Genomic DNA, 23,538 nt, shown 5'->3' with positions numbered 1-23,538 from the left:
TTCTCTCTGGGTTAAAAAAAACAAAACAAAAAGGGGGGGCTATTTGCTCTGGGAACGTGAGTGGACGTATAAGCGCAGCCTGGAGGCCTTCCCCCTGGCAATGGTGGTCTTCCACTTGAGAGACAGGGTGCCATAGCGGGTGATGCCCCGGACCTTGAAGGTGTGCACGTTGTTCTGATAGCTGAGCGGGATGATGCCATGCCAGGCGGGAAGCCTGGGGGGAAGCCGAACCGAGTGATGGACCATCTCGTAGAGTATCCTCGCCCCCAAACCAGCTTGCGCCTTCCGCATCTTCAGGCTGCTGCCCTGGACGTATGTGCACTCTCTGCGGTCGCCCAGCAGCAACTGCTGCGTCATGGCGTTGATGAGCGGGTTGCTCAGGCCGTAGAGGTCTAGCAGCTTGGTGGTCTGCTCCTGCCATGCCAACGACTCAATGCCCCCCTTCTCCTTCAGGATCATGAGGGACTGGTAGAGCTTCATGAACCTCTCCCAGTCAACCCCTTTGTCTGCACCCAGGCGGAAGGCCTGCTTAACGGGACCCCTGCCGAGACCCCGCCGAGGGAGTCGCACTTTTGGCTGGCCACGTCTGTACAGAGAGTCCTGTGGAAGCCGGTACTTCTTTGGCCTGATAACTGGGGCTGCTAGGGGCAGCCCCTCCGTCTGCATGATGGCCTTCCAGGCCTTCTCCTTCCCCCCCAGGGACCACGTTATCTTGCTTGAGCTCCGGCCAAGCTCCTCTCTCTTCTGCTGCTCATCCTCGTCCGCCTCCTTCCCCTTCCTTCTCCTTCCTTCTTCCTCTGGCCTTTCCATGTCTTTCTCCTTCAACTCGCCTAGCACAATGGGCCGGGATCTGAATTTGAGGCGCTTTTGCATTCGCTGCTGCTGTATTTTTTCTTGCTCAGCCTTTTCTTCATCAGCCTTCAGTTTTTTTATGGCTTCCTTCAGCCTCTTGTTCAGGAAGCTTTTCTTAATTAACTTGCCTTTGTCCTCCGCCCACTCCTTCTTCACGGTCTCCCACAAGGATCTCCTCTTGACATCTTTCTGCAGCTTTGCCTTCAGGTTCCTCGCCTTCAACACTGTCAGGGCGGTCTCCTGAAGGGTCTTCATCTTGGACGTAAGCTCCTGAGAATCAGTGCTCCAGATTTGGTAGGCCTCCACTGCTTCTTTGAGCTGCTGCAGCAGAACAGAGTGCCCTTTGCTCAAGAGCCCCTTCATCTCCTCCCCTTCCTGTAAGATCTGCTGTGCTTTCTGCAGCAAAGCTTCGGCCAGGGCTTTGGCCTCCACCCCCGAAGAAACATCGAGCATTGACACCACTTGGAAGAGGCGCTTGTAGGTGGAGGCATCACTGGACTCCAGCTTCTCTGGCTGAGTCAGGAGGTCCAGGAACAGCTGAGCACGTTCTGAAAGCGCAAGTTGGTCGTCTTCTAGCTTTGGAGTCACTTCTTCCTCCCACAGGGCCATCAGTGCCTCTCTTTCCTCATTATTGAGGAACTCAAAGGTCTTCTCTACTAGGTCTTCCCACATTTCATCTCCTTCCTCCTTGCTTTTCACCTCCTCCCACTCCCACTCCTCCCCTTCCTCCTCCTCCTCCTCCCCCCTCTGTCTTCTTTTAGCCACCATTTTCTTTCTTCTTTCAGCCATTTCTCTAATTCCTTCCTCCTCTTCCTCCTCTTCCTCCAGGGCCATCTCCATGGCTTTGGCCTCAATGAGCTCATTGAGTTTCGACTCAGACAGGCCCAACATTTTTTCCTTAGCCAGCCTCTGAGCAATGGCCTCCACCAGTTCTTCGCGCCTTAACTCTGCCAGCTCCTGGACTCTCGCCTCGTCCACCTCCAAGGCTATTTCGCTGAGCAGCTCCAGTATCCTCTCCTCATCCACTACCAAGCCCATTTCCCTGGCCAGCTCCAGGACCCTGGCCTCATCCACTTCCAGCACTAGTGAGCTGAGCAGTTCCCGGATCCTTTCCTTGGCCTCCTCTCCCGCTTTCCCCTCGGCTTGGGCTATCTTCATTGCCTCGGCCATCACCCTCTCCTCCAACTCTGCCTGCGCCTTCCTGCGTGCCTCGTCCATCACCTTTTCCCATTCTTCCACCATGGCCATCTTCCGTGCCTTGAGCAGCGCCTGCTCCTTGGCTTCAACCAGGGCCTGGTCCCTGGCTTCGGCCAGCGCCTTCACCTTCACATCTTCCTTGGCCAGGTGCTGCTTGGCTTCAGCCAGCGCTCTCTCCTTGAGCTCCTCCATCATCCTCTCTTTGGCCTTGCCCCTCACCTCGGCCAGGGCGCTCTCGGTCTTCTCGACCAGCTTCCTTTCTGACTCTCTGAGGATGGGCATGGGCTTCAGGACTTCTGTCCTGACCAGCTGTGGCCCCGCTAGGCCCTCTCTGTCTTTCTCAACCAGCTTCCCCAATCTCTTCCTTTTCCTTACAGCTGCCTCCCGCTCACGCTCCCTCCGACGGGCCAGCTCCCGCTCTCTCCCCCTGGCCACCTCTCGCTCCCTTGCTATGGCTTCTGCCTCCAGCTCTCTTGCCTTGGCCTCCTCGTGCTCCCTTGCCTTGGCCGCCTCCAGCTCCCTTTCCCTGGCCACCTCTCGGTCTCTTTCCTTGATCGCCTCTCGCACTCTCGTCCTGGCCGCCTCCCGCTCCTTTTCCCGGAGCGCCTTCGCCGCCGCTTTCGCTGCCACTTCTTTGTCAGAGGCTGACTTCACCTCCTGTTCTCCAGCCACCCGGCCTCTCTTCTTTCGCTTGGCCCTTCTCCCCTCTCCATGCTCTCTCACTCCCTTCCCCCTAACGATTTCATCCTCAGTCTCAGTCTCACTCTCACTCTCAAATTCTGTCTCCGAACTGCTGAACTCCTCTTGCTTCTTTGTGACTCCCACCACCTTCTCCACGCTCTCCGTGGAAGACTCGGGCAACAACTCGCTTGCTGGGGGCTTTTGCAGACCCTCCATATATGCCTTCCACGCCTTTTCCTCCACGGCCGCCTTCTCCTGGGAAGTGAGGAGGGTCTGGCTGAGGTTGGCAATGTCCTCCCAGGACATGGTGCGGCCACCCAGGGCATACCGGGCCGAGGCCAGGAGGTCCTCGGCTGCAGTGCGGCCCTCTATGTGGGGGCCAATGCGGAGCATCAGCAGCTTGTGGAGGTCGGCGCGCCACTTGGTCTTGTCAGAGCTGTACTCCTGATTAGGATCAATGAGGCTGCCTTTGGTGGGCACTGGCGGCAGGGTGGGGCTGGGTTTAGCCGGCAGGACAGTAATCTCTGGCTTGAGTTCCGATGTCGGGAGGGCGGCAGCCTGCATCTCCTTCTTGTCCCTCTGGTGCTTCAGCATCTCAGTGTAGAGCTGGGTGCGAGTGTCGCGCCGCTGCAAGAGGATGGGCTGGGGTTTCTTGTGCACCTTGATCACCTTCGGGGCCTCATGGGAAACAGTGGGGAGGAGCTTGGGCCTGGGCCGCTTCTCCTTCTCCTTCTTCTCCTTTGCCCTGAGCTCCCTCCTGGCATGCCGCACCTCCCGCCACGTGGAGCCACTGCTGGTGCTGCTGAAGCTGCTGCTGCTGGAGCTGGTGCTGGAGATGACAATGCTGGGGCTGGGGGTGGGGGTGGGGCTGGGCTCCTCCAGAGCTGCTCGGCTCACTGCTGGCACAATGAGCCCCTTGCCTCGTGCTTGAGCGATCCTGGGGAGCTTATCGCCACCACCTGTCAGGGGGCAAGGAAAGGAGTGAGATTAACCAGAGACGTGGCTGGGCAGAACAATATCGGGAATCTGAGGGGAGACACCCATGTAGCAGAAGTTGTCCCCCACAGAGGCGGCTTCAGGTCCAAAACAGTTTACTGTTGCAGAAGATAAGGCTTCAGTAATACAGTTCTGGACACTGATCTGCACATACAGCTTGTAGGCTTTGAAGATGCAGGTGTAAAAAAAGGTAAAGGTAAAGGACCCCTGGACCGTTAAGCCCGGTCAAAGGCAACTCTGGGGTTGCAGCGCTCATCTTGCTTTCAGGCAGAGGGAGCCAGCGTTTGTCCACAGACAGCTTTCCGGGTCCTGTGGCCAGCAGGACTAAACAGCTTCTGGCGCAAAAGGAACACCGTGACAGAAGCCAGGGTGCACGGAAACGCCGTACATATATACTGTACAAGCACAAAGTAAAATAAAAAAATTCCTTCAGTAGCACCTTAAAGACCAACTAAGTTTTTATTTTGGTATGAGCTTTCGTGTGCATGCACACTTCGTCAGATACACTGAAACAGAATCCACCAGACCCTTATGTAGTCATTAACAGTCGTTAACAGTCATCAACAGGTTTACCACTCCTATCAGCCCATCACCCATTCCCATCACCCCCACCCCCCACCCTCTGAATATACATAAGGGTCTGGTGGATTCTGTTTCAGTGTATCTGACGAAGTGTGCATGCACACGAAAGCTCATACCAAAATAAAAACTTAGTTGGTCTTTAAGGTGCTACTGAAGGAATTTTTTTTTATTTTGTTTCGACTCAGACCAACACGGATACCTACCTGTAACAAGCACAAAGTAGTATCTCCAACTTCAATATGTAGCGCAGAATTTGATTCACGGACAGACACACTTGACTGACTAATGAGCTGACATGCCTGAATCACTTACATAGATGACACTGGGCCATTGCCATAGCAACTGGCTTGGCTGACCTTGCACCTGTTGACTTATCACGTACATGGGGAGAGTTTTGCTCACAAGGGAAATGAACCCCACCTTCCATGTCCAGTTCCTCCAACACATACTTCCTCTTGTGCCTCTGCTTTCCCTGCAGGAAAACTGTTATTTAATGCCCAACGGGAGCAAACGGTTTTGATTTTTTTCCTGGAGTGACATTGGTTCTGATCTCTTACTAGAGAGCAGGTTTCCCTGGAAAGGAATGAGGCAAGGGGGGGGGGAAGTACTTGGACTCGTGCTTCCTGAGTGCAGCGCAAGAGGAAGTGCCAGTCACTCCACAACTTTCTACTATGGGATTCAAGGTTGTTTGTGCAAGTGAAAAGGGAGACAAACCCACTTCATTGGACACTGGCCACAGGTTGCCAGTCCAAGTCAGGTCAGCCTGACCTACCAGGGAGCCTAAGCAGGTGATAGCCCCAGAGGATGGTGGCCAGCCTGGGAATGGCAGCCCTCCAAGAAACAACGCTTCAAGATGCCCTCTCTAGGCAGGGAGTTGTACTTGCCTGTTTCAGGGGCAAAAGGGGCAGCAGCAGCAGCTTTCTTCTCAGGCGTGCTAAAGATTCCCAGCCACCGCGCCTGTCCTGTGGGGAAAGTTTCGGGGGTGGTAAAGTCTTCCGATGTTCCCTGAGGTGGTGACTTAAGACGGGCAATGGTTGCGCGGCGGTCGCGGGCTAATTTGGTTGGGATCTCGTTCATCAAGAACAGGTTGGCCGTCAGCTGGTTCTCAACCCGATTCATCAGCTTCTGTGCTCCTTCTGTCAGGGCGACCTTCGCTTCATCCGCCGACTCTGCCATGATGCCGGCAGCGCGCACTCTGCGAGGGAAGGCGTTTGGATCACGGCCTAATGAAGATCTGGAAGGAGCAAAGAGATAAAAGCAAAAGACCCCTGGACGGTTAAGTCCAGTCAAAGGCAACTATGGGGTGCGGCGCTCGTCTCACTTTTCAGGCGGGGGGTGCCAGCATTTGACCACAGACAGCTTTATGGGTCATGTGGCCAGCAGGACTAAACCACTTCTGGCACACCGTGACGAGTGCCAGAGTGCACAGAAACACCATTTACCTTCCCGCCGCAGAGGTACCTATTTATCTACTTGCCCTTTGACGTGCTTTCGAACTGCTAGGTTGGCAGGAGCTGGGACAGAGCAATGGGAGCTCATCACCGTAGAGCAGATTCAAACCGCCAACCTTCTGATGGGCAGGCAGCAAGCCCAAGAGGCTCAGCGGTTTAGACCACAGCGCCACCCACGTCCCTTGGAGCAAAGAGTAACCAGCTGAAGGACGGGTAAAATGAGAGGAGAGCCCCAGATGAATGGGCGGGGGTGGTGGTGGGATCCAGGCCTTTGGCTTAGGGCAGATCTTTCCCTACCCTCTAGTAAATCTCCACACTGCAAAGCAAAAATATCTTATTCCCTTTCAAAACATCTTAATCCTGCTGTTCATCTCATTGAGTTTTAGCTACTTCAGGGCTTCTGCTATTGGCCAATTGGACACACACAGCTCCATGCAAATGTGCTGGGTGTGTGTCATATGTGAGGCCCACCTTTAAGCTCCTCATCCTCAGCCATAGCCTATACCTGGGTACAGCACAGAGCAGCATCATAACCCAATTGGGCAGGGAACAGCTGGGTCTAACTTTGCAAGAAGCTGCAAAAGAGACCCTTCCGGGAAGCTCCTCCGAACCACAAGGGGGTGTTGCTTTGTGGGCTGGGAATACCCCACTCACGCCTCAAAGGAGACACTTACAAGTCTACCAGGCTGGAATCTGCCATCCGCTGCATCTCCTTCTTCAGGACGAATTTGTCCGTGATGCCAGCCACATTGTCCAGCAGCGACCGGGCCAGGTCACGCACTTTCTTGTTCTCGTCCAGCAGGGCTCGGGCCAGGGGAACCACTTCCTGTTCACTCAGCAGGTCCATCTTCCCCAAGGCCTCCCAGGCTGCCAGCCTCATCCTCACCTACGGAGCAAGAACAGGGGTCTGTATCCTCATACACATGAGCTCAGGGGCTATTGCCTGGGTCTGGGCCAGGGTCTGGACTTTGGCATGGCCAGTAGGAAAGCCAGCCTTGGTTCCCCCTCCAGAAGATGCTAATACCTGTGACCGACCTCCTACTGGTGTTGCATAATAAAGTTTGCACAATAAAGACTTGGTAGTGTACCTGCTTATAGCGGCAGGAAGGACCATTGCACAGTTTTGGGGAAATTTAGACGGGGCCAATCTTACTGCTTGCTAGGCTAAAGTGTGGAGAAAGGAATGGATCAGCTGAGAGTCCTCAGGGTCCAAAGGAAAAGGGACGGTTTTCTACCACTTCGTTGTTGTCGTTTAGTCGTGTCCGACTCTTCGTGACCCCATGGACCAGAGCACGCCAGGCACTCCTGTCTTCCACTGCCTGCCGCAGTTTGGTCAGACTCATGTTCGTAGCTTCGAGAACACTGTCCAACCATCTCGTCCTCTGTCGTCCCCTTCTCCTAGTGCCCTCCATCTTTCCCAACATCAAGGTCTTTTCCAAGGATTCTTCTCTTCTCATGAGGTGGCCAAAGTATTGGAGCCTCAGCTTCACGATCTGTCCTTCCAGGGCTGATTTCCTTAAGAATGGATAGGTTTGATCTTCTTGCAGTCCATGGGACTCTCAAGAGTCTCCTCCAGCACCATAATTCAAAAGCATCAATTCTTCGGCGATCAGCCTTCTTTATGGTCCAGCTCTCACTTCCATACATCACTACTGGGAAAACCATAGCTTTAACTATACGGACCTTTGTCGGCAAGGTGATGTCTCTGCTTTTTAAGATGCTGTCTAGGTTTGTCATTGCTTTTCTCCCAAGAAGCAGGCGTCTTTTAATTTCGTGACTGCTGTCACCATCTGCAGTGATCAAGGAGCCCAAGAAAGTAAAATCTCTCACTGCCTCCATTTCTTCCCCTTCTATTTGCCAGGAGGTGATGGGACCAGTGGCCATGATCTTGGTTTTTTTTGATGTTGAGCTTCAGACCATATTTTGCGCTCTCCTCTTTCACCCTCATTAAAAGGTTCTTTAATTCCTCCTCACTTTCTGCCATCAAGGTTGTGTCATCTGCATATCTGAGGTTGTTGATATTTCTTCCGGCAATCTTAATTCCGGCTTGGGATTCATCTAGTCCAGCCTTTCGCATGATGAATTCTGCATATAAGTTAAATAAGCAGGGAGACAATATACAACCTTGTCGTACTCCTTTCCCAATTTTGAACCAATCAGTTGTTCCATATCCAGTTCTAACTGTACCTTCTTGTCCCACATAGAGATTTCTCAGGAGACAGATGAGGTGATCAGGCACTCCCATTTCTTTAAGAACTTGCCATAGTTTGCTGTGGTCGACACAGTCAAAGGCTTTTGCATAGTCAATGAAGCAGAAGTAGACGTTTTTCTGGAACTCTCTAGCTTTCTCCATAATCCAGCGCATGTTTGCTATTTGGTCTCTGGTTCCTCTGCCCCTTCGAAATCCAGCTTGCACTTCTGGGAGTTCTCGGTCCACATACTGCCTAAGCCTGCCTTGTAGAATTTTAAGCATAACCTTGCTAGCGTGTGAAATGAGCGCAATTGTGCGGTAGTTGGAGCATTCTTTGGCACTGCCCTTCTTTGGAATTGGGATGTAGACTGATCTTCTCCAATCCTCCGGCCATTGCTGAGTTTTCCAAACTTGCTGGCATATTGGGTGTAGCACCTTAACAGCATCATCTTTTAAAATTTTAAATAGTTCGGCTGGAATATCATCACTTCCACTGGCCTTGTTATTAGCAATGCTTTCTAAGGCCCATTTGACTTCACTCTCCAAGATGTCTGGCTCAAGGTCAGCAACCACACTACCTGAGGTGTACGAGACCTCCATATCTTTCTGGTATAATTCCTCTGTGTATTCTTGCCACCTCTTCTTGATGTCTTCTGCTTCTGTTAAGTCCTTACCACTTTTGTCCTTTATTATGGCAATCTTTGTACGAAATGTTCCTTTCATATCTCCAATTTTCTTGAACAGATCTCTGGTTTTCCCCATTCTATTGTTTTCCTCTATTTCTTTGCATTGCTCATTTAAGAAGACCCTCTTGTCTCTCCTTGCTATTTTTTGGAAATCTGCATTCAGTTTCCTGTATCTTTCCCTATCTCCCTTGCATTTTGCTTGCCTCCTCTCCTCCGCTATTTGTAAGGCCTCGTTGGACAGCCATTTTGCTTTCTTGCATTTCCTTTTCCTTGGGATGGTTTTCGTTGCTGCCTCCTGTATAATGTTACGAGCCTCCATCCATAGTTCTTCAGGCATTCTGTCCACCAAATCTAAATCCTTAAACCTGTTCCTCACTTCCACTGTGTATTCATAAGGGATTTGATTTAGATTGTATCTTACTGGCCCAGTGGTTTTTCCTACTTTCTTCAGTTTAAGCTGGAATTTTGCTATAAGAAGCTGATGATCTGAGTTACAGTCAGCTCCAGGTCTTGTTTTTGCTGACTGTATAGAGCTTCTCCATCTTTGGCTGCAGAGAATATAATCAATCTGATTTCGATGCTGCCCATTTGGTGATATCCATGTGTAGAGTCGTCTCTTGTGTTGTTGGAAGAGAGTGTTTGTGATTACCAGCTTGTTCTCTTGACAGAACTCTATTAGCCTTTGCCCTGCTTCATTTTGAACTCCAAGGCCAAACTTGCCAGTTGTTCCTTTTATCTCTTGATTCCCTACTTTAGCATTCCAATCCCCTGTAATGAGAAGAACATCCTTCTTTGGTGTCATTTCTAGAAGGTGTTGTAAGTCTTCATAGAACTGGTCAATTTCACTTTCTTCAGCACCGGTAGTTGGTGCATAAACTTGGATTACTGTGATGTTAAAAGGTCTGCCTTGGATTCGTATCGAGATCATTCTGTCATTTTTGAGATTGCATCCCATTACAGCTTTTGCCACTCTTTTGTTGACTATGAGGGCCACTCCATTTCTTCTACGGGATTCTTGCCCACAGTAGTAGATATGATAGTCACCCGAACTGAATTCACCCATTCCCTTCCATTTTAGTTCACTGATGCCCAGGATGTCAATATTTATTCTTGCCATCTCATTTTTCACCACATCCAGCTTACCATTATCCATGGTTCTTACATTCCAGGTTCCTATGCAATATTTTTCTTTACAGCATCGGACTTTCCTTTCGCTTCCAGGCATATCCGCAACTGAGTGACCTTTCGGCTTTGGCCCAGCCGCTTCATCAGCTCTGAATCTACTTGTACTTGTCCTCCGCTCTTCCTCAGTAGCATGTTGGACGCCTTCCGACCTGAGGGGCTCATCTTCCAGCGTCATAACTTTTATATGCCTGTTGTCTTTGTCCATAGAGTTTTCTTGGCAGGGATACTGGAGTGGCTTGCCAATTCCTTCTCCAGGTGGATCACGTTTGGTCAAAACATAACTTCTCTAAGTTATTTAAGCCCCTTCGCCACGACAAGGCAGTGATCCATGAAGGGGCTACCACTTTAGTCTGACCTTATTCATTTCTAAGCCAGGAGGAACATGGCCTGGGACTGCCCTGGCCCATGAATGAATATGGCCAATACAGTGACTCTGGGCATTTGAATATGTTCATTACCTTCCCTTGGGATCCCAGGGTCCCTGTTTTGTAAGCCTGCCTTATTTAACCTCCTCACAGCTGCCATTCTGCATGGAGAGGACCTGGCCAGAGAAAGAGGAGATATCCAAGGAAAATCCCCTTCCAAACTTTAGCTGTGGTTCCTGCATTGCAAGGGGCCAGACTAGATGACCCATGGGGTCCCTTCCAACTCTATAATTTGATGATTCTGTGACAACGGAAGGTGGCATACTCTCCTTCCTTGGAGGCTTCTAAGCAGAGGTTGGGTGGTCCTTTGCCAGGGGTTCTGCAGCTATGATTCCCGCATTGCAGGGGGCCAGACTAGATGACCCGTGGGGTACCTTCCAACACTATAAATCTATGGTTCTATGAAGCTAGTAAAAGTACAGATTGTGAATGTCCCTGTGCTGCCCCCTCCCCCCAAGCCCTTTGAATGACCGCGCTAACCTCCTTGTGGGTGGTGTCTTGGATGAGCCGCTCGAAGGCGTCTTCTTGAACCTTGTCTGGCAGCGGGTAGGACTCGGCGAGCTGGACGAGGGCACCAGTGCACAGCAAGTACGTGGAGTAGGGCACGTCGTCCATGAGCTCCAGGATGGCCTTTGTGACGGAGGGCAAGCTGTTGTCGCTGGGCTTGTGCCGCAGCCAAGGCTTGGACACGATATCGGCCAGCAGGTCCCGGGAGCGCATCACCCCCATGAAGGCCACACTGGGCCGCCTCCTCTGCGGCTTTCTCCTCCGGACTGTCTCTACCTCTTCGGACTGATCCCCCTCCGGCAGCTGGATCTTGACCATCTTGCGCTTGGGCAAGGGCTGCCTGCTCAGGTCCAAGCTGCACTGCAGGGCCTCGGGCGTCCCCCTTGGGAACAGCAGGGCCCGGATAGCCGAATTGGGGACGTAGCCGTCGGGGGCGATAGGCCACGTGCGCCCGGCTTGGAAAGGTATCCTGCCGAGGACAGGGATGTGCTCGGTCAGCGGAGGAAGCACACGGGGCGGCGGTGGTGCTAGCGGAGGCTCGGCAGGAAGTGTCTTCTTCTCCTGGGTTGCCTTGGCACCCTGCTGCGGGAGGAGCTGGTACTTCACTAAGAACTCTCGCTGCGGCTCCTTGATGGATGGCACTGCCCCGTAGAAATCTGGCCCAGGGAGGCCGCTAATCTCCTTGCCAATGAAATGCATGACAGTGGCCACGTTGTTCTCCATCACCACCTCTTTGTTGTTGGAGATGGGCTCCAGCCGCTCATACTTCTTGGCCAGCCTCCCTACCTGGCGATACCTGGGGAGGGAAAGCACCCAAAGTCTAGTTTGTTAAGGGGGCTGGGAACTGTAGTTCTGTGCATTGGGGGGGGGAGAGATTCTCTGCAGGAAGCCATGCGCTTTAAATGTAGGGGGCGCATGCAGAAGCAACAATTCCTTGCTAGTAATGTAGCCCAGAAATCCCCATATTTTCTACGCACGCCAGCTCTGCCTTGGGGTGGGCACAGTGTTACAGTGACAGGCTGGGAGTTTGAATATTTACTGCTGTTAAAGAGAACGTGAGGGGGGCACTTGGTTAAAATAAAGATGCCAGGCAGGAAGGCTCTCAAGGGATGTCGGTGGGTGGCGAGTGCGCTGTTGGGGTGGCTCTGCAGAGTCAGCCCATAATGAGGCAGCAGATGCTGTGGGATGGGGGGAATGGCCAGAGATGTGGGTGCCCTGTGGCCTGCCCTGTGCCCCCTTACCCTAGCCTGCTGCCTTCATTGTCCTTTGCCCAGTATTGTAGTAAGATTCCATTGCCGGTCCTACTGGCTTCTGTATGTGCCTTGGGGGAGGGCACCCTCTTGTCCTTTGCCTCAGGCAGCAGAATGTAATGAACTGGCCCTGGTGGTCTCCATTAGAGCTGGGCGGTATCTGGTTTTCAGCTTTGTGATATATAACCAGCTAAACATTGTGATACTGTATACTGATATATCACCAGGGCTTTCTTTCCAACCGGAACTCAGTTCCGGCACCTCTTAGGTGGGCTGCCATTGCCATTCTGAGAGAATGAGGGAGGCGTTCATGGTGAGTTCCGGCACCCCTTTTTCTAGAGAAAAATAGCACTGTATATCACAATGTCTGAAAAAAAGATGGAGCTATCTAGAGGCATTGGCTGGCTTCATGGTTTCCCCCACATTTTTCCATAGCATTCACACACACACCCATGATTCACAATACTGTACAGTGAACCCTCCGGATAAAAACCTAATTCATTCCAGCAATCTGTACTTGCCCTGAAAAGTCCGCATCTAGAGGCACCGCTTCTGCGCACACACGTGGCACAATAGAGCGCTTCTGCAGAGTGTTTTTTGTGCAGGCGCGCGGAGTGAAACCTGGACGTGTACACTTCTGGGGTTGCTGCGTTCGCAACCTGAAAGTTACGTTGCCAGAAAGTAATGTAACCTGAGTGTCCACTGTATATTGCCAGGTCAAAAATTTGGAAACCAATATCATGATATGGACTTGAAATTGGTTTGGGACAATATATCACCCATCCCTAACACACATCATGATTTGCAATATATTGCCAGGTCAAAAACTTTGAATACTGACTTCAAACTGACTTTGGACAATATATTGATATGTCGGCCAGCCCTAGTGTGTGTGTGTGTGTGGTGTGCATGCATGCGTGCGCATATGCCATGCAGACCTCAGACAGAGGATTGGCTAACATTGAATGCAGTTCTTGGGCCCAAAATTTTAACCATTCTTGCTCCGCAGCCATGGCTTCATAAACAGTCCATGGACCTGGAGACTGGCTACTGGCACTGAGTGCTAGAACCATTTGGACAAGGTATGTTCCTCCTTTTGTTTCTGCTCCATGACAGTTGCAAAGGTCAGTTGCCAGTGGTGGGAAATAAGTTGCCTGTATCACCTGAATTGGAAACTGGGGGTGGGGTTCACCCTTTTGCATCTATGTCTTCTCTGCCCACCTCTCCAACATTCAGATCCCGCTCTGCCTGCCTCCCTTCCCTTCCCTTCCCTTCCCTTCCCTTCCCTTCCCTTCCCTTCCCTTCCCCTCCCCATACGTACTTGGGCGCAAAGACTATGTCAAAGGTGAGGAGGAAGTGAGGCAGAAAGACCAAGGGGAGCTCGATCATGTCATCCCTCACACACCGGGAGGCCAGCATGTAGAGATGCTCTCTGGGCAAGTACGAGACGCATGGGATGAAGTAGATATTCATGTTGCAGCCCACAACCAGGTCTCCCCGCTGGTTGGCAAAGCAGACTCGGCTGAATCTGAGGCTCGTATCAAACTCCACCAGCATCTGCCCCAGGATGTCCCAGACGCGCACGGTGCCATCGGAGCCGCTGGTCACCAGCATGCTGAGGGTGTGGCAGTAGTCAAAGGAAGTGATGGTGGTGGTGTGCAGGGCTGCAGTCTCCTTCCAGTAGGAGTTCTTCTTGCCAGGGACCAAGGATGCCTGGCGCCACAGCCGGACCCGGTTATGCTCTGTCAGGGCACAGATGTAGCCGGGGATGAGCAGGAGGTTGTTGATGCGGCAGTTGATGCTTGGGATGACCACCAAAGGTAACACCTCTAGGAAGTTGTTCTTCTGCAAGAGAACATCAGAGAGGATGATGTACTGGTCCTGGCCATAGGAGCACAGGTAGGAAGACTCCCGCGAGTGGTAGGACAGGTTTCCTGAGGCTGAGATGCTGCTGAGTGCCACCACCTTGCCGTCATGCAATTTGCGGTTCCCCATCCGATACAAGTTCTGGGTGATGGTGCGTACCTTCCCGCTCTTGTACCCGCTGAAGATGAAACTGCAGGTGCGGCCTTCCAGGTCCAGGCGGCTGTAGGCCAGGCACAGCACCTTGTCATCGATTCCATCCGTGACACGCAAGATGTACTTGACTGGGCAGGGGTTCTTGGTGGTGTCCAGCACGTAGATGTCGCTTGTGCCCATTGTCACCAGCAACTCCTCTCTGTCCGGGTCATAAACATAGTCCAGGGCCTTTTCCAGGACCTGGAAGGGCCAGGTGACAAACAGCAGTTCCCCCGTGACGGGGGATAGGAATCGGATGACCCCGTCTTCCGTGGCTGCCAGGATGCGGGCCTTGTCTGGTCCACACTGCACCCGCACCAGCTTCGTGAGGATGGACTTGGTTATGTTGAAGAGCTGGCAGAAGGTGTTGACAGTCCGGATGGAGAAGGTGGACAGGGTGCATAGGAAAAAGGTCTGCTCATTGAGGAATTGCATCTGGAAGAGCTGCTCTCCGATGTCCAGGCGCCGAAGGAGCTCACAGGTGGTCAGGTTCCATTCCTTTAGCAGGCCATCCAGTGATGTGGTCATGATCGTGTGGAAGGAGTGCCTGGTGGTGATGGTGGTGATGGCGCTCTCGTGGGCCTTGAACTGGGTGGTCTGGGTCCCTTTGTCAAAGTTCCACACCTTGATGTCGCCACCGAGGTCCCCAGTGAAGAGGAAGCTCTGAGGCCAATAGGAGGAGCAGCAAGTGAGCGACAAACCTTGCCTCACCTGGAAGGTCCGGGTCTGGGTCTTGGTTCGGTAGTCATACACACGGATGATGTTCTCGCACAAGGCCACCAGCACTTTGCGCTCCTGCTCCACGCTGAGGTAGTGCACAAATTCACCACTTGAGATCTGCACCTCCCGTGTGACAGCAATGTTGGGAACCTTCCCTGGGGTAAAGCACCAAAAGGCCACAATGCCAATGGCACCTGTCACCACTTCGCCTGTCTCAGGATTGAAGCACATGCTGGTGACCGTATAGGGCGACTTCACCTCGGAGAGCATCTTGCATTCCTGAGTGTGGTCACCAAAAAGCCTCAGGTGGATGTCATCGCAGTAGGTCACAAAGAGGTGCAGGTGGGAAACATAGGAGATGTACAGGACCTTTGGGTCTCCCTCTATGGCGTACTCTCTCTCTGTCATGGGGGTCTCATCTTCTGTGTTGTACACCCAGACTCGAACCTGCAGGAGAAGTCTGAGAGTCAGAGGCAATGGACTCTGTCCCGTGCCCTAGGGGTAGGGTTAGTATCTTGGTTCACCTATTTAAAGACACAGACAACCCTAACAATCTCCAAATTAGCTTATGATAGATCATACAATCCAATACAAAGCTGTGGTGCTAGACGAGGGACATGGTGTTCAAGGTTCTCTCCAGCTGCCTGCTGTTTCTGCTGCTGCCCTCTCTGGGGCCTTGGGAAATAAACCCCTTTCAGGAGTTGAGATGCCAGTTGGGGGGAGGCCTGAGAATCAGGACTCCTGAGCTCTTTAGAGGAGGGGAAGGTGGGCTCTCTGGCTTGAAGCAAGGGAGGTGGGAGCTCAAGGGGCCTGGGACATTGCCCCAGCTGTGGAAGATGAGACTGGGATCTAGTAATATAACAATAATAATAATAATTTATTATTTGTACCCCGCCTATCTGGCTGGGTTTCCCCAGCCACTCTGGGCGGCTTCCAACAAAGATTTAAAATACATCAAAATGTCACACATTAAAAACGTCCCTGAACAGGGCTGCCTTCAGATGTCTTCTAAATGTCAGGTAGTTATTTATCTCTTTGACATCTGATGGGAGGGCGTTCCACAGGGTGGGTGCCACTACCGAGATCAAGCATGGCAGTAAGAAAATATCATTTCCTAAGGCTGCTGCTTGTCTCCTGCGCGGCAGGGGAGGAAAGTCATGGAGAAGTCATGGTGGCCATCTAGGTTCCCTCCAGGATTAGGGGTGGCCTGCCTCTGAACACCAGTTGCTGGGAAACAACAGCAGGGAAGGGGACTACTGTACACAAATGGGAAACAGGACTAAGGAGAGCTTTGGTCTGATCTTGTAGGGAAATGCTGGGTGAGATCCCATGGACAGAAATACTAAAAGGGAAGGATGTTCATGATGGTTGGGAGTTTGTAAAAAGGGAGATATTAAAAGCACAACTTCAGGCAATACCAATGAGACGGAAACATGGAAGGTGCCTAAAGAAGCCAGGGTGGCTATCTAAAGAACTTTTAACTGAGTTAAGATTTAAAAGGGATATGTACAAAAAATGGGGAAAGGGGCAAATCACCAGAGAGGAATTCAAACAAATAGCCAGCACGTGTAGAGACAAAGTCAGAAAAGCTAAAGCACAGAATGAACTCAGGCTTGCTAGAGAGGTTAAAAGCAACAAAAAGGGCTTTTATGGGTATGTCCGTAGCAAAAGGAAGAACAAGGAAACAGTGGGGTCACTTAGAGGAGAAGATGGTGAAATGCGAACAGGGGACAGAGAAAGGGCATAACTCCTCAATACCTTCTTTGCCTCAGTCTTCTCCAAAAAACAAAACAATGCCCGACCTGAAGAATATAGAGCAGATGATTCAGCAGGGGAAACACAGCCCCAAACAAGTAAGGAGGTAGTACAAGAATACTTGGCTAGTTTAGATGTATTCAAGTCTCCAGGGCCAGATGAACTACATCCAAGAGTATTAAAAGAACTGGCAGCAGTGATTTCCAAACCACTGGCAGTAATCTTTGAGAATTCCTGGAGAACAGGCGAAGTCCCAGCAGACTAGAGGAGGGCAAATGTTGTCCCTATTTTCAAAAAGGGGAAAAGAGAGAACCCAAACAATTACCGCCCAGTCAGCCTGACATCAATACCAGGAAAGATTCCAGAGCAGATCATTAAGCAAATGGTATGTGAGCACCTAGAAAGGAACACTGTGATCACTAAAAGTCAGCATGGGTTTCTAAAAAATAGGTCACGTCAGACTAATCTGATCTCATTTTTTGACAGAATTACAAGCCTAGTAGATGAAGCGAATGCTGTGGATATAGCCTATCTTGATTTCAGCAAGGCCTTTGACAAGGTGCCCCATGATATTCTTGTAAAGAAGCTGGTAAAATGTGGGCTAGACAATGCTACCATTCAGTGGATTTGTAACTGGCTGGCTGACCGAACCCAAAGGGTGCTCATCAATGGCTCCTCTTCATCCTGCAGAGAAGTGACTAGTGGGGTGCCACAGGGTTCTATCTTGGGCCCAGTCTTATTCAACATCTTTATCAATGACTTGGATGATGGGCTTGAGGGCATCCTGAGCAAGTTTGCAGATGACACCAAATTGGGAGGGGTGGCTAATACCCCAGAGGACAGAATCACACTTCAAAATGACCTTAACAGATTAGACAACTGGGCCAAAGCAAACAAGATGAATTTTAAATAGGAAAAATGTAAAGTACTACACTGGGCAAAAAAATGAAAGGCACAAATACAGGAGGGGTGACACCTGGCTTGAGGGCAGTACATATGAAAAGGATCTAGGAGTCTTGGTAGACCACAAACTTGACATGAGTCAGCAGTGTGATGCAGCAGCTAAAAAAGCCAATACAATTCTGGGCTGCATCAATAGGAGTATAGCATCTAGATCAAGGGAAGTAATACCGGTAGTACCACTGTAGTGTATTCCGCTCTGGTCAGACCTCATCTGGAATACTGTGTCCAGTTCTGGGCACCACAGTTCAAGAAGGATACTGAAAAGCTGGAACGTGTCCAGAGGAGGTCAACCAAAATGGTCAAAGGCCTGGAAACAATGCCTTATGAGGAACGGCTTAGGGAGCTGGGTATGTTTAGCCTGGAGAAGAGAAGGTTAAGGGGTGATATGATAGCCATGTTCAAATATATAAAAGGATGTCATATAGAAGAGGGTGAAAGGTTGTTTTCTGCTGCTGCAGAGAAGCGGACACGGAGCAATGGATTCAAACTACAAGAAAGAAGATTCCACCTAAGCATTAGGAAGAACTTCCTGACAGTAAGAGCTGTTCAACAGTGGAACTTGCTGCCATGGAGTGTGGTGGAGTCTCCTTCTTTGGAGGTCTTTAAGCGGAGGCTTGACAGCCATCTTGTCAGGAATGCTTTGATGGTGTTTCCTGCTTGGCAGGGGGTTGGACTGGATGGCCCTTGTGGTCTCTTCCAACTCTTATGATTCTATGACTCCCCTTATGGAATGGGCTTCCTCAGAAGGTGGTGGACTCTCCTTCATTGGAGGTATTTAAGCAAAGGTTGGCTGGCCACCTGTCAGGGTTCTTTAGTTGAGAGATTCCTGTACCGCAGGGGGTTGGACTAGATTACCCTTGGGGTCCCTTCCAACTGCAATTCTACGATTTAAGGGAGAGCACGAAGCTTCTGCATTGACCTTGAAGATAATGGATACAATCCTGACCATGTTTGGGGGTTGGAGGCTGAGGGCAGCCACACTTCTCAGCCATTTCTCTCCCCATCTCCCTGGCCAATCACAGGCCAGCTGACTGCCTCTCACCTTGCTCGTCTTGGAGGACTTCCAGCTGAAGGATGCAAAATAGTGGCTTGCCTCACTCGAATAGTAGCAGATGACCGGCATGACGTTGGGGTGGCAGCTCTTCCGGAATATGATGTTGGGCCTGTCGCTCAGCATGATGCTGGATCCTTCTGTCACCTCCTGCACACCCTGCCCAAAGGAGGGAAGAGACAGTGGGGTTGGTAGGAGGAGACCAGAACTGGAATTTGCCTGCGCTACTCACAGCACACGGTCAGCATTCATGCCACCTCAGCGTTGGGGTGGCAGGCACAGCCAATGCTGCTGCTCAGTGACAGTTGACTGAAGGCCAGAAAGAAGGAACTGGCTGCTGCTGCTTTTTTCTTATCTATACCCCACCCCCACAGTATTATTAAGATAAAAGCCTTTTTCTTAAAAAGTAATCCATTCCCAAAGGACAGCTGGAATAAAGCAGCCTTCAGCTGGCTGGCAGAAGGACAGCAAGGAGGGAGCCAGTTACTTTCTGGGACCATCTCTCTGTTTCTGTCTTTCATGCTTGCACACACCCTCCCTTCCAGGCCCCAAATCACTGGGAGAAAATCCTGTTCTCATCAGAGGACAGTGGTTGGTTCTGCATTACCACCTGAAGCTTGTGGAAAAGCTGGCCTTGGAGTTCCTTCCACAAGGGTACGATGCGGACCGGTTCTTTCACCATGGTGGCGCTGCGGGAAGCTCAGCCGCTGCAGAAAATACCCCTGGAAATGGGGAGGAATCAATCCCTACAGTCCTGGACAACCGTTGATCTGGAGAGGAAGGGAATGGTTTAGAAGAGAAGAAGAAGAGTTTGGATTTGATATCCCGCTTTATCACTACCCGAAGGAGTCTCAAAGCGGCTAACAATCTCCTTTCCCCTCCTCCCCCACAACAGACACCCTGCGAGGTGGGTGGGGCTGAGAGACTTCAAAGAAGTGTGACTAGCTCAAGGTCACCCAGCAGCTGCATGTGGAGGAGCGGAGACGTGAACCCGGTTCCCTAGATTACGAGTCTACCGCTCTTAACCACTACTAGGGTTTCTTGGTGGGGGCAGCCCCACAAGGTCCAGCCCCCATTAGCCTTGGAAAGGCAAGAGGGGACCAGCTCCTGCTGCTCAACCATTCAGACTCCGAGCAGGCTCCATCCTAAGGCCTCTCCATCCAAATGTGTTGGTCTCTCCATCCTAAGGCGTCGGGGATGATGGAGAGACCAACACATTTAAAAAGTGATGAAAGCAACATCAAGGGGAGGTTCAGAGGATGGCAACATGAGAATGGGGCTTTTCTGTAGTAGCTCCTCATTTTTGGGATGCTCTCCCCAGGGAGACTCACCTGGAGGCAGCAGGCTGTTAAACAATCAATGGCCTTTTAAACTGAAGGGGCATTGCTTACTTTGCCTTATGTTATATTTTTGTGGTTTCTATACTGTAAACCACCCTGTGATCCTCCAATGAAAGTCAGTATATAAATTCAATGAATGATGATGATGATGATAATTGAGATGCATTTTAAAAGCACCGAATATATATAGTGCTGAATCAACTTTCTGTTTTTCTGATTAATTTTAATGGCTCAGTCTTATCCATTGCACTGTATGTTCTTCTTAAAAATTAATCTATATATTTACCACTTAGAAACTTTGGCGGTTAAGCAGTACTGTATAGAAATAGCTTAATTAAATAAATCCAATCAAAATGACGTCGTAGCAGCTTAACCCTCACCAGCCACAAAAAACTGCTGCCAAAGAAGTTATAGGGCAGGCATCCCCAAACTTCGGCCCTCCAGATGTTTTGGACTACAATTCCCATCTTCCCCGACCACTGGTCTTGTTAGCTAGGGATCATGGGAGTTGTAGGCCAAAACATCTGGAGGGCCGCAGTTTGGGGATGCCTGTTATAGGGTATGTAAGCCCTTGCTCAGGTCAGGCCAGTCTGTCATCTAGCCCAGAAATGTATTCTCTGACTGGCAGGCAGCTCTCCGAAAACTTCAAGGATGGAGAGTTATTTGGCAGCCCTGCTACCCCTAGAACTTAAAAAATGAAGCACACACACCAGGGGTTCAACTCAGGACCTGCATTCCCTGCCAGTGAGCAGTTGACCACCTAAAGTGCATCCAGAGAAGGCTGAGGGTCCCACGGGAGGCAGGACCAGATGGGCCATTGCCCTAATCCAGCAGGCTATTCTAATTTCTATATGTTTGTGGGGCTGCAAGCCCTATTAGTATCAATGCTTCCTCCTTGGTCTTCCATGGGACAGAGCCATGTTTCCTTTCCACCTCTGCCTTCCTTCCGTGGTTCCTAGCTTGGAACCAGCCTAGCCAACCAAACTCGCGTGGCTTCATGTTCCAGGCCCCACAAGATTGTGGGTGCAGCTGGGGCCAGCCACTTTTGCCACAGGCAATGACTAGTAGCCCTAGACAGGCCCTAGGGGCGGGGTGGGGCACAGTGCCACAAGGAAGCTTAGAAGGTGCGTGGCCCAGGTAAGCCACCATTCTTGACCAGAGCTGCTTAAGAGGAGGATGGCAACCAACCCACAAAGCAGGAAAAGGGATTACCTGTTTAGATCCTTGGAATCCCATGGGGAAGACAGGAGTGTGACATCATGGCATTCTAACCAGTGGGCAAGAGACATAAGAATCTAAGAAGGGCGTGCTGGATCAGGCCTAGGGCAGATCGTCCAAGTGTGCCCAGGGGCATCGCTACAGGGGGGCGGGGGGGCGGGCCGCCCCGGGCACCGCCCTGGAGGGGGTGACAGATACTCGCTGGGGCCCTGCTCCTGCCCCCGCGATCGGCGACTCAGCCGATCCCGAAACCTTGCTCAGCATGTGGCGACGGCTGGCTTGTGCTTGCTCTCTCGCTCTGCCGCTGCCGGCTAGCGCTTTCCTCCCCCCCCCGCTGGGGTGGGCTCTGGGGGTGGAGCTGCGCTCGGAGGCGAGGGGCGGGCGAGCGAGGAGGGGCGTCACACCAGCCTCAAACGTGACGCCTCGCTGGCACGCCCCTCGTCTCCGCATGCGGCTCCGCCCAGGGCCCAGCCCAGCCGGAAAAAAAGAGGAAAGCGCTCTCCCTGCTGCGGCACTGCTCTCCCTGGACGGAGTCGAGGGGCGGGCCAGTGAGGGGTGTCACAAGCGCCGCCTCGCTGGCCCGCCCCTCAACTCTGTCCAGGGAGAGCGCACGTTGGCTGAGGGAGCAAGCCGCTTGCTCCCTCGGAGTTGAGGGGCGGGCCAGCAAGGCAGCGTCACGCCCGCACGGCATGACGGAGCGGCTAGCAACGCCCCTGAGTGTCCCTATTTTCCAGGGACAGTCCTGGATTTACAGAAGTTGTCCTGGTTTCTGATTTGATCCTGGAATGTCCCACTTTTCCTTAGGACGTCCCTATTTTCATTGGAGGGTCTATAGCAGGCATGTCAAACCTGCGGCCCTCCAGATGTTTTGGCCTACAACCCCCATGATCCCTAGCTAGCAGGACCAGTGGTTGGGGAAGATGGGAATTGTAGTCCAAAACATCTGGAGGGCCGCAGGTTTGACATGCCTGGTCTATAGAGTTATGCAACGCCTGAGCCAAGGGGATATGTAACTATGCATCCTTTAGAAGACATCTGAAGGCAGCCCTAGGTCTGGAAGATTTTGTTTTATTTTGTTTTTTTAATGATATCCTGCAAGGCAGCAGAGGTTTAGGATCAGAGTTTTCCTTCTCCTACATGGGCTCCCTTCCCAGGTGGACGAGCCCCACGTACCCCATATTTATTTATACTCCCCATTTCCCCTGACTCCAGTGGACGCCTTCCTCTATAAACAGGGCCAAGTGTCTATAGGGTTGTAGCATATAATCAGGTATTAATGATGTAAGATGTTTACATTATTAATGCATCGTTATGTAACCAACGTTGGGAGTTTATTATTAATCGCTATTCATCTCATTAAGCTGTTGCCCTCTGTGCTTCTTCAGTATTAAAATCCAGCATAATCCTCGCCATCCCCAGAAGCTGACCTGCAGGGTCAAGTCTGCGTTGTGCAAACTTCAGTCTTGGAGGGCAGGGAGCCCAATATTGCCTTATCCTCTGAGGGTTTCATACAGCAACCGTGCTTGGAAGGCTGTGTACAGCGCTGGCCACCTTGCCTCAAAAAGGATATTGAAGAGTTGGAACAGGCGCATAAAAGGGCAACCAAAACGAGCAATGGGATGGAGCAGAAAGGTTGCAGCACTTGAAGCTTTTGAGCTCATCCACACTTTGCTTACCTCATGCCTAGAAAGCAGGAGTAGGAGTGGATTTCCTGCCGCTTTCCCTCGGGAAACCTATTTTTTTACCGCTGAATTGGAGCAAACAACCTATTCTTTACCGCTGAATTGGAGCAAACATCTCGAGCAGGTCGGCCGCCCTGGCGCTGAGGGGCGGAGATCGCTCCGGCGCTCCCGCCCTCGCAGGGCGCAGCATGGTTTCCTACCAGCCCGGCGCCCTTGCTCGCCGCGCCACCAGGGGTCTACCTAGAGCCGGCCCTGCAAACATCAATCCAGAGAAAACCCGACTGATGTTTGCTCTGATTTAGCGGTAAGGAGAAGGTTTTCCCGGGAGAAAGCGGCAGTAGAAGTGGAAGGACGGACGAACCCTTTAGAGCACAGGTGAGGACGAAGGGACAGGACAGAGGTGTGTAAGATTAGGCACAGTGTGGAGAAAGTAGAGAAACTCTCTTCATCCTCTCATATTAGTGGCTCAGGACCACAATACCTTTCTCCAGTGCTTTTTATCTGGGGGTACGCAAGGGTATGTAGTACCAGCTCCTTTTTTTCCTAAAAGAAAAGCACTGCCTTTCTCCATATGAACCACCTGGACCCTGAGATCATCCTCTGAGGCACTTCTTCATGAGAGGGCCGCAGGTTGGCAGCATGAGAATAGGCCTTTTCTGCAGTGGCTCCCCGTTTGGGGAATGCTCTCCCCAGGGAGGTTTGGCTGGCGCCGAGCATGGGGTGACATTGGCTTTTAAAACTTCCCACC

General features: G+C 51.5%; 1 protein-coding gene across 1 annotated transcript; it reads right to left on the bottom strand.

The window, feature by feature from the left end:
- Positions 1-19,430, bottom strand: WDR87 (WD repeat domain 87). Its single transcript, XM_060275254.1, has 8 exons — positions 19,161-19,430; positions 18,542-18,709; positions 13,325-15,228; positions 10,727-11,549; positions 6,434-6,645; positions 5,193-5,542; positions 1,618-3,689; positions 1-1,536 (listed from the first exon to the last, which is right to left on the bottom strand). The coding sequence occupies exons 1-8, from the start codon at positions 19,230-19,232 to the stop codon at positions 40-42; spliced, it is 7,098 nt and encodes a 2,365-aa protein (XP_060131237.1). The 5' UTR covers positions 19,233-19,430; the 3' UTR covers positions 1-39.
- Between the last annotated feature and the right edge of the window lie 4,108 nt (positions 19,431-23,538).

Source organism: Zootoca vivipara, chromosome 6 (assembly GCF_963506605.1).
Source record: "Zootoca vivipara chromosome 6, rZooViv1.1, whole genome shotgun sequence".
NCBI classification, from domain to species: domain Eukaryota; kingdom Metazoa; phylum Chordata; class Lepidosauria; order Squamata; family Lacertidae; genus Zootoca; species Zootoca vivipara.
The sequence above is the reverse complement of the archived record's forward strand: the minus strand, read 5'-3'. Positions and strand labels throughout refer to the sequence as shown.